General features: G+C 41.5%; 1 protein-coding gene across 3 annotated transcripts; it reads right to left on the bottom strand.

Annotated features, from left to right (window-relative positions):
- Window positions 1–288: 288 nt before the first annotated feature.
- On the bottom strand, window positions 289–10,876 carry LOC129851075 (opioid growth factor receptor-like). 3 transcript variants are annotated; one of them, XM_055917266.1, is made up of 7 exons: window positions 10,356–10,876; window positions 9,520–9,639; window positions 8,887–8,947; window positions 7,173–7,251; window positions 6,999–7,065; window positions 6,680–6,828; window positions 289–6,299 (listed from the first exon to the last, which is right to left on the bottom strand). In XM_055917266.1, the coding sequence occupies exons 1-7, from the start codon at window positions 10,671–10,673 to the stop codon at window positions 5,906–5,908; spliced, it is 1,188 nt and encodes a 395-aa protein (XP_055773241.1). In that variant the 5' UTR covers window positions 10,674–10,876; the 3' UTR covers window positions 289–5,905. The 3 variants fall into 3 exon arrangements, with proteins under 3 accessions (XP_055773241.1, XP_055773242.1, XP_055773244.1); XM_055917267.1 differs by having other exon boundaries at window positions 9,520–9,546; XM_055917269.1 differs by lacking the exon at window positions 9,520–9,639.
- Between the last annotated feature and the right edge of the window lie 606 nt (window positions 10,877–11,482).

Raw genomic sequence — 11,482 nt, 5'->3', positions numbered from 1 at the left:
TCATATGATCTGAGCAATTTAACACATCATTTAAGACAAGTGTAGCTGCTGAAACGTTGCTAGGTCCAGGCCTAAAACCAGACTGGGGTGCACTAGTTAAGAATATCATTTGAAGTACAAAAGTTTGCCAGTGATTCTAAAATTTTTACAAGGCAAGATAGTTTAGAAATTGGGCAGTAGTTATCTAGGTCAGGAGGATCCCCACCTTTGTGAAGGGGGAGGACATGCGCCACCTTTTATATCTTCGGTATAGCAGTGTAATGTGTGCTCAATGAGTCGTGGAGCAAGTTCAGGGAGTGAGTGTTTTAATAAATAAACGTGCCATAATACAAAACAAGAAACCATGAACAACGCACAAACATGACACTAGAACAGAAACAATAACGCCTGGGGAAGGAACCAAAGGGAGTGACATATTTTTATTTATTTCACCTTTACTTAATCAGGTAGACCAGTTGAGAACAAGTTCTCATTTACAACTGCGACCTGGCCAAGATAAAGCAAAGCAGTGCGACAAAAACAACACAGTTACACATAAACAAACGTACAGTCAATAATACAATAGAAAAATCTATGTACAGTGTGTGCAAATGTATAAGAGTAGGGAGGTAAGGCAATAAATAGGCCATGGAGGTGAAAATAGTTACAATTTAGCATTAACACTGGAGTGATATATGTGCAGATGATGATGTGCAAGTAGAGATACTGGGGTGCAAAAGAGCAAGAGGATAAATAACAATATGGGGATGAGGTAGTTGGGTGTGCTATTTACAGGTGCAGTGATCAGTAAGCTGCTCTGACAGCTGATGCTTAAAGTTAGAGAGGGAGATATACGACTCCAGCTTCAGTGATTTTTGCAATACGTTCCAGTCATTGGCAGCAGAGAACTGGAAGGAAAGGCGGCCAAAGGAAGTGTTGGCTTTGGGGGTGACCAGTGAAATATACCTTCTGGAGCGCGTGCTACAGGTGGGTGTTGCTGTGGTGACCAGTGAGCTGAGATAAGGCAGAGCTTTACCTACCATAGACTTATAGATGACCTGGAGCCAGTGGGTTTTGGCAACGAATATGTAGTGAGGGCCAGCCAACGAGAGCATACAGGTCGCAGTGGTGGGTGGTATATGGGGCTTTGGTGACAGAACGGATGGCACTGTGATAGACTACATCCAGTTTTCTGAGTAGAGTGTTGAAAGCTATTTTGTAAATGACATCGCCAAAGTCAAGGATCGGTAGGATAGTCAGTTTTACGAGCGTATGTTTGGCAGCATGAGTGAAATAGGAAGCCGATTCTAGATTTATTTTTGGATTGGAGATGCCTAATGTGAGTCTGGAAGGAGAGTTTACAGTCTAACCAGACACCTAGATACAGTCTAACCAGACACCTAGGTAACATATATCAGGGAGGTGATGGAGTCCAGGTGAGTCTGATGGTGCGCGTAACGATGGTGACAGGTGTGCGCCATAACGAGCAGCCTGGTGACCTAGAGGCCGGAGAGGGAGCACACGTGACAAGCAGCAGCAATTGTTAAATAAAACATTTCGGTGAAACGTTCTACAATGAAGGGGGCAGAAAGCTGTAGTAAAAAGTGATCAAGCGAATCATCTCATGTAGATTTATTTATACATCAATTCTTTGCAATGGAATGCAGGAAGTGCATCGTTCTCTACTATCTGTTTATAGGTGAATGAAGGACTCCCTCTAATGGCACTTTTTGTTTTTTCAGAAACGATTATTTCAAATAGGTAGCCAGTTGATGCAAAATGGTTAAAAGTGCTACTTTTATTCATGTTTATCTGTTATGGGACCAGAGGCTGTCATAACCCACTGGGGCAATGAGGGGGTGGAGTTTTGTTTCAAAGATTTGACCACTTTCCAGTATATAGATGGATTTCCAACATTCTCAGATACAAAATTCAAGAAGTATGTTGACTTTGATTTTCTAACCAGAGTAAGACATCTATTTCTCAAATGTCTAAAGGACTGCCAGTCAGAGGTAGAATCAGTCAATCTAGCTTTAGCCCAAGCTAAGTTTCTTTCATGAAATCTTTCAGCTAATTCATGCATGAACCATGAGTTAGAGCTGTCCTTTACCCTTAATCAGAGATAGAGGACACAGCCTTCCAATCATACAACCCCAGGTCATACAGGAAATGTTGCTCATTGAAAGTTCTAAAATGTCTCTTTGTAATAATGTGTGGATGTGATTTAGGTTGCTTAGTATCTCTAATGCAGGCAATGGGACAATGGTCACTGACCGGACAATGGTCACTGACTGGAGAGACTACGACAGAGACAGAGAAAAGGGACAAATTCAGGAGCAGAGACAGGGACAGAGGCAGGGAGAGAGTAGTCTGGCTAACACCTAAATTGAAGTCTTTGCGTCAGCCAAGCTAGGGAGACGGAGCCTAACAGAATAAATATTACTGACTAGAGCACAAGACTGGGTCTGAGACAGGGAGAGAGTTAGAGACGGACAAACACAGAGACCACTGGGACAGAAGCAAGAGCAAAGAATTTACAAAAAATAATGTCCCAAAGGAGAGTGCTAAAACTGCAGAAGTGGAAACTGACAAAAAATACATTGCAATAACCAGGGCCAACCTTTTTATGCGAGTAAAGAGTAAAGTACATGTCGGATAAAACACGTCATGACAGGCCTGATGGAAAAATAAAGATTTTCGTGTAAACTTTCCAAATGTCCACTAAACAAATACACTAGATAAGGTTGGATCTTTTTGTGTCTGTAAAATGAATTATGCGAGAAATGTCGATGGAAATGCTTTTATGCGTGCAAATATTGATATAATAACCATCATATCAAAGTAACAGTGGTCCTCCCACTATGACTCTATGAGAAATCATGCTACAGATAGGCAACAGATTAAATCAATTATGATGAACTTCACAGGATGGTGAAATTGCAAGATCCTACAGCTTGATCCTCCTTTCCAAAATAATAATCTCATCATGTAGGCTATACGTGCGTTCTAGTCAAGAAGGCGCAGACAGCACTGTTGGCTAGAGCGCACGTGCTAATACCAGACTATATAACGCAAAACACTTTGTGAGAAACCCATCAGTAGAGTTGAAATTGTGAGGGAAACTCATTTACATAAAGAAAATGTATTTGGTGCATGGGAATTTAAACACAAAATGTATTTTTTTATGCGCAGTATGTCATCACGCACAACCTTTTATCTGCAACAAGTCAATTTGATAGAAACACATATCTGGTGGGAAAATGCGCATATTGTTTTTAATGCAGATTTGAGAATATTCGCATGAAAATCTGCGCATATTGTTTTTATGCAGATTTTAGAATATTCACATGAAAATCTGTCGCCTGCCTCCCGGGTGGCGCAGTGGTCTAGGGCACTGCATCGCAGTGCTAACTGGTTCGCCCCCAGGCTCTGTCGCAGCCGGCCGCGACCGGGAGGTCCGTGGGGCGACGCACAATTGGGCTAGCGTCGTCCGGGTTAGGGAGGGTTTGGCCGGTAGGGATTTCCTTGTCTCATCGCGCTCCAGCGACTCCTGTGGCGGGCTGGGCGCAGTGCGCGCTAACCAAGGGGGCCAGGTGCACGGTGTTTCCTCCGACACATTGGTGCGGCTGGCTTCCGGGTTGGAGGCGCGCTGTGTTAAAAGAAGCAGTGCGGCTTGGTTGGGTTGTGCCTCGGAGGACGCATGGCTTTCGACCTTCGTCTCTCCCGAGCCCGTACGGGAGTTGTAGCGATGAGACAAGATAGTAATTACTAGCAATTGGATACCACGAAAATTGGGGAGAAAAGGGGATAAAAAAAAAAATAAAAAAAAATAATCTGTTGCCAATTGGATGGAAACCTAGCTACTGTTTTTCTTTTTTGGACAACTTTTCGCTGTAATAAATCAATCACACTGTGACTTTCACTTTCAGCATCATAACTGTATGCAAATAGATGTTATTGGGAATTAAGGATTTGAAGGTACAATGCTCTTGTAGTTGAAAGGTCTAAACATCTTTGTAGTCATTTTGCCACTTCATATTTTATGATTTTTGTCACATTTGAAGAAACTGATTTTGAGATCATTTAAATTCAACTGAGTTTATGATACCATGTAATTTATATATTACGTATACTTTTCTTCTGTCTAAGTATCACATGGAAGTAACTGATTAACTCCCTCACCTTCCTTGGTACATAAATATGAATGTATTTGTGTACATACTGGTATGTGTTTAATCACAATTTTAAAAAAGTAGAGGAATAATAAGCCATATATCTGCAATGGATATTGTGAGAATTTGGTAAACACATTGATTGCTATAGTCTGAAGTCATTGGAAACAGTATGTAATTGTATAATCAGCAGTAAAGCACTGATTGGGTGAATCTATCAGGTTGGGGTCAATTCCATTTGAATTCCAGGTATTGTAATTCAGAAGTAAACCAAATTCCAATTCCAAATCCACATTTTCCTCATTTATAAGCGTTGAAAATAATTGGAATTTCAGTGTACTTCTCGAGTTGACTGGAATTAAAATGGAATTGACCCCAACCCTGGTATCTATAGTATTGCTAATTGCAGTTGACACTTGTCATTGAAACATAAAAAAAATAAGTAAATTCACATTTATTTTCTTGTCTTGCCTTCTCCCACTCAAAAGCGCCAGGCTCCCCAGCATTACTCACTCCTGCCACCATCAGTATGCCTTCCCCCGTCACAAGCATCAGCAATTATTGGACTCACCTTGACTCAATCACCTGGGTCATTACCTCCCCTTTATCTGTCTGTTCCCATCTCTGTTCCCTGCTTCAGGATTAAAGTTAGTCTTTGCATACATGGTTCTGACGCTGTCTCTGTCCTGTTTGATGTCTGTTCCATATTAAATGCTCTACTCCCCGTACCTGCTTCTCTTCTCCAGCGTCAGTCCTACAAAATCCTGAAGCCATCATTTGAAGCATCGGAGAGTGCTGGTATTCCGGTTGGTGGTGACGTCGGGTCCGGGCGCCGCCGCTGATGGAACCAGGGGTGCCTAAGTCAGGTCGTCGGGCTTCCATGCCCTAGCTGGCTCGAGAGTTTTTCTTGTCCCGGTTGGCTCAACAGGCGCCCATCCCACGTCAGGCCTCAGCTGGTTCGACAGGCTCCCACGCCCCAGCCGTTTCGCCGGGCTCCCACGCCGGTTCATGTCATACTTGTTCTTTCTCCCTTCATTAGTGCAGGGCATGGGTGAATACTCTAATCAATCTTCACGTTATCTCAAACACTTAATCTTTCCCTGGAGTAACTTTTCCTTTGCTGGGCATGGCAGTTTCTCTTCAGGTTTCTTACTCAATTAACTTTCACTGGACGTGCGAATATTGTCCTCTGAAACCTCTCTGCTTGATTCACTCTCTTCTTGCTTATCTGCAGCTCCCTTATTGTTTCTATCATCATCATCATCATCTTTATTAGTCTTTTCCTCTGAAACTCTTCTAAGTTTAAGGTTATGCTCTGTTTGCTTATGTCTAGCTCGCTTTCTCCGATCATCAGTAATTGTCTCTGAAACTACACCACTAGGTCCACATTCTGATTGCTTAATAGCTGCAGCTATTATTTTCAGAGAATCAGTAGTGGGGCACTAGAGTAGGTGGATATTTAAAGAGTTCCCGTTGCCAAAAACTCCATAACTGAACTGAGCAGTATCATTTTGCATAATTGGTAGACACTCAGAGGATGAATCAGCACTGGTGTTTTGATTCCTTCCACTAGTAGTCTTTGAGGCCTGACTGGTACCTTTGTTTTGTGTCTCTAAGTGTAACTAGTCACAAGACCACGCACGTTATCATGCGGTATGGATACCCGTGTCAACCACACATTGTTTGGCGTTCCCAATCGCACCAAGTCACTAACCAAATTTCCCATTACACTCCTATCCGTTGGCTTACCCTTGTTAACATAGTGAGACAGACTGATGACTGGTAGTGTTGTCATCACTGTCATCTGAGTATATGCCATTCTGTTTCAGATCTGGTTTCAGATCAATTGGGTTCTTATTACGTGGGAATGTCCCTTCCCTAAATGTACTCTTGGTCTTCTTAGGCACGACAAACTGATGTTTGACCTCATAGAGCTTATAGGCATACTCAACTAATTCCTTGCGTTGTTGCTGAACAATGACAGCGGAAATGAAGTAGTTGAGCACGCTCTCCTTCACATTGTACAGGTTGCCTTTGACAAGAGTTTCCTCCAGGAAGAAGCGGACGAGTGGGGCCTGGTAGTGGGGGAACCCCAGAGTGCCCAGGCACTTCAGGATGCGGGTGATGCGCAGGTTGTTGTGTGTGTTTCTACCATAAACAAAACACAAGACCAACAAAAATACAAGGGTACTATTAACCTCAACACTGTTATTCACAGAAGGTTCATTTTAAAACTGAAATTGTAGTATTAAAAAAAAAGGTATTCATTTTTTTTACCTTTATTTAACTAGGAAAGTCAGTTAAGAACAAATTCTTATTTACAATGACGGCCTACCCCGGCCAAACCCGGACGACGCTGGGCCAATTGTGCGCCGCCCTATGGCCCTACTCCAAATCACGGCCGGATGTGATTCAGCCTGGATTCGAACCTGGGACTGTAGTGACGCCTCTTGCACTGAGATGCAGTGCCTTAGACCGCTACAAGGATTAGAAAATAAGTTAAATGACCAAATATAGAACTTGCTAACCTGTCCATGTTGTCAAATCTGTCGCGCCAGTTATTAGCACGTCGCACTTCCCCTGTTGTGTCATTTGACAGCTGGATGCCGTAGAAGTCCAGCATGAGTTTGTACGACTTGACCAGCCTCTTCTTTGCAGTTTCATCTTCAAGAAAAGCCTGAGAAGGAAGCGGATTGTCAGTCAGGACAATAATGGACACAATATATTTTCATTCATTTCTATGCCGCCAGCTAATAGATATGACTTACAGTATGTAAATGCAGTATGTGGAGAATACTTTCTTTCCTCAAAGAAACTACTATATTTTTGGCTTATGCAACAAAGTACCTCAATTTCCTTCTTTGTGAGTTCTTTGGCTTGATAATTCATTCCTCGTTCTTGAAGAGGGAACAACCTAAATCAAATGTTTGTTTAATATATATATATATTTTTAAGAAAATAATTGAATCATAAATTATTAAAAATGTATTAAAAGCCCATATAAATGTTAAGGAAACTGACCATTGGATGTATGAGTGAACTCTTTCCAGTTTTGAATAATCCCCATACCAGTTATTGTGAAAGTCCTCAATGTAGATACCTTATCAGATAAAAGGTTACAGTTACAAATGCCCATGTCTTGGGGTCTTGTCAAATCTACACAGCATTCAACAAACAGTATACAGTGCCTTCAGAAAGTATTCAGACCCCTTGACTTTTTCCACATCTTGGTAGGTTACAGACTTATTCTAGAATTGATTAAATAGTTTTATTCCCTCAATCTACACACAATACCCAATAATTACCAAAGCAAAAACTGGATTTTATAAATGTATGCTAATATATACAATTAAAAAACTTAAATATTACATTTACATAAGTATTCAGACCCTTTACTCAGTACTTTGTTGAAGCACCTTTGGCAGCGATTACAGCCAAGAGTCTTCTTGGGTATGACGCTACAAGCTTGGCACACCTGTATTTGAGGAGTTTCTCCCATTCTTCTCTACAGATCCTCTCAAGCTCTGTCAGATTGGATGGGGATTGTTGCCGTACAGCTATTTTCAGTTCTCTCCAGAGATGTTTGATCGGGTTCAAGTCCGGACTCTGGCTGGCCACTCAACAACATTCAGAGACTTGTCCCGAAGCCACTCCTGCATTGTCTTGGCTGTGTGCTTAGGGTCATTGTCCTGTTGGAAGGTAAACCTTCACCCCAGTCTGAGGTCCAGAGCGCTCTGGAGCAGGTTTTCATCTCTGTACTCTGATCCGTTCAACTTTCCCTCAATTCTGACTGACTAGTCTCCCAGTCCCTGCCGCTGAAAAACATCCCCACAGCATGATGCTGCCACCACCATGCTTCCCCGTAGGGATGGTGCCTGGTTTCCTCCAGAAGTGACGCTTGGCATTCAGGCCAGAGTTCAATCTTGGTTTCATCAGACCAAAGAATCTTGTTTCTCATGGTATGAGAGTCTTTATGTGACTTTTTGGCAAACTCAGGGCAGGCTGTCATGTGCCTTTTACTCAGTAGTGGTTTCCGTCTGGCCACTCTACCATAAAGGCCTGATTGGTGGAATGCTGAGGAGATGGTTGTCCTTCTGGAAGGTTCTCCCATCTCCACAGAGGAACTCTAGAGCTCTGTCAGAGTGACCATCGGGTTCTTGTTCACCTCGCTGACCAAGGCCCTTCTCCCTCAATTGCGCAGTTTGGCCGTGCGGCCAGCTCTAGGAAGAGTCTTGGTGGTTCCAAACTTCATCCATTTAAAAATGATGGAGGGCAGTGTGTTCTTGGGGACCTTCAATGCTGCAGACATTTTTTTGGTACCCTTCCACAGATCTGTACCTGTACAATCCTGTCTCGAATCTATACGGACAATTCCTTCAACCTCATGGGTTGGTTTTTGCTCTGACATGCACTGTCAACTGTGGGACCTTATTTAGACAGGTGTGTGCCTTTCCAAATCATGTCCAATCATTTCAATTTACCACAGGTGACTCCAATCAAGTCGTAGAAACATCTCAAGGATGATCAATGGAAACAGGATGCACCTGACCTCAATTTCAAGTCTCATAGCAAAGGGTCTGAATACTTATGTAAATAAGATATTTCTGTTTTGCTTTGTCATTATGGGGTATGGGGAAATATTTCAGAGGATTTATATTTATTTAACCCATTTTAGAATATGGCTGTAACCTAACAAAATGTGGAAAAAGTCAAGGGGTCTGACACTGTAGATTACCATCAGGGGAGGAGGCCCTCTGTCCAAGGTAGAACTGTAAATTAGGCATACGCCTATCAACCTGAAAAGAAGATGCAATGCAAATTCAGAATAGGGAAATTAGTTAGATGCCTGAATTTCAACAGTACAGGATTCATATCAGAGATTTTGTGACGAGAATGAGGACTTTGCATATCCCTTGCTGCATTTCTGAAACTGTTAAACCTGTATGACTGAAAACACATTTTCTGAACTCACTCCATGAGTTGAGAAAATGGCAGATACTGGAAACACCTGACCTGAACAATACTGATAGGCCCACGAGTCTGAGCTCAATATGTAAAGGGAACTGTTTGGAAGGGAACTGTTTCACTAGCTTCATAGGCCGGATACCATTCTACCACTGAAATACACCTACTCTAGCAAACTTTAGGAGCCATATCCATTAATGCCCTACATTTATATGAAGGTATGAAAGATAGGCTATAATCAGTATTCCTGCCTATCAACTCAATACAACATGTGACATCCAATGATGCCGTACAAATGTAACGTTTACTAAATGGCATCTAGTAATAGTTAAATATTGATGAATGTCCCTCAATAAACCTGTTTATAAACATAGTAGTATATAAGAAATGAGAACATGCTTACTCGTTGCCTTGTTGACTGAATGGTGTACTGAGTAAATACAAAAAAAGGAAAATTCTTAATGGGGCCATCAGCAGTAGAAACAACAGCAAAGCGCTCTCCCCACCCTGTTTCGGTAAAAAGCTGAGGGATGGGGAGGGAGAAAGGTAACCACTTTCAAATTCACAGACAGAGCTATGGATGAGCTGACCATCCATTATATCAACATTCCAGTTTTAACCATGTGTGTTTACATTTTTTTTTTTTTTTTTTTACAAACATTGGAGTAAAACAAGCTTATATTTTGAGGTTCTGGTGGGATACGACAGTTGAACTAAGTTCACAAATCATTTATAAGTTATATTCTTCAATAATCAATGGGTACATATCATTAAGTTATAAGTACAAATATGAATGTAGCAACTGCAATTAGCCCCTTTAAGCAATGTGAAGTGGTGCAAAATGACAGTATTGATACATAATGATACACATGTATAACAATGCTCCACAGACTTGGGTCTATGAGAGGGAACAAGAGGTGGGGCCTTGGATCAAGCATTTCATATAGGCCTAATTCAATAAACACACACAGATCTTCAACATCACAGAAAACCAATGATCCTAAACTCCAATCTACAACCTAATTAGCCTACTCATCATGTCATTATGGTTATATACATTTAACAAATATTTCAAATGTAAATGTTTCTTTGGAATATTACATTTACTTAATCCCAGCTGTATTTTATGGTGGAACCTAGGCCTACTGTATCATCATCATTCTCTGAAACTCTACAAACTCATCAGCTGAGACCACATGCACCAACGTATCGTCAGGGCCAAGGGACCTGAATACTTACATTGTTGGTTCTCTTACGACTTGTTTCTTCACTTGTTGGATCCTCCCATGTTGAGTCGTACTCGCAGTAGTAGTCGTTGGTGTCCTGGATGAGTCCTGGATGATCAGGAGGACAATTTTGGATGATCAATCTCCAAGCATGTATGGGGAGTATAATTAAACGCCAGAAGGCGCGTTTAAGCAGAGTAGAGCAATAGCATCCGTTTAGCCATAACCAAAACCGTTCAACCCTGGGACACATCCTACATTTTCGTCTCAGCTCAGCAAACAATTTGACTATCGCTGGCAGGGCTCTCCCTGTTTGAATAGCCATAGACATAGAATGGATTATATTCTATGGGAATAGCCCTAGCCAGGCGCACACCATGCCTTAATAAGAGAATATGCTATTCAAAAAGCTATTCAAAACGTTCCAAATGTTTAACAGTCGTTAAGATGAATGAAATCAAGACGAGTTGAGCATGCCACAACGATATCCTGCACTCGGAGAATATCTGTACACTTTCAGTTTCGTTTTTTACATAGAGTGTCATGTGTGCCACCAGCTTTTAAAACACGTCATATAAACACCAGCCAATCCAGCACACTGAGTTATTCAGCAGGCATTGGAGAGAGTAGGCTGAAGTGACCATAATCGAAATAATAATTTATTGGGGATTGTTTTGTTTTTTCCTCATTAATCCTATGAGCACTTGTGGGCTCTATGGTTGACAATAGGTCAATAACTGTAGGATAGAGTGACTTTATGCACCCGCTATGTGCCTATGACCTCTTGCTCTCTACTGTGTGTCATTTATAAAATATAAAATGACAATTAGAATTTCAGTCTGTCCACAAATTCACTCACACACGATTAGCAAATTTCTTAAACCAATATGAACTGGAGATTACATGAAGCTCTATGCCAAAATAACATTAATTGCAATGAAAACACTGAAACAGAATTCATTCTGTAAAATGTGGATACATACCATCAGAGATTGGACCTCACCAGTGGCGATTTTAGCATGTAAATCTTGGCAGGGCAAAAAATAAATAAATGTGGGATGCATGCCAGCAAATCCACAACACAACACTAGACAATACATTACTTGCACTATAACGGTGACAAACAGTGCCCACAAACTG

Source organism: Salvelinus fontinalis, chromosome 3, assembly GCF_029448725.1.
Source record: "Salvelinus fontinalis isolate EN_2023a chromosome 3, ASM2944872v1, whole genome shotgun sequence".
Lineage (NCBI taxonomy): Eukaryota > Metazoa > Chordata > Actinopteri > Salmoniformes > Salmonidae > Salvelinus > Salvelinus fontinalis.
The sequence above is the reverse complement of the archived record's forward strand: the minus strand, read 5'-3'. Positions and strand labels throughout refer to the sequence as shown.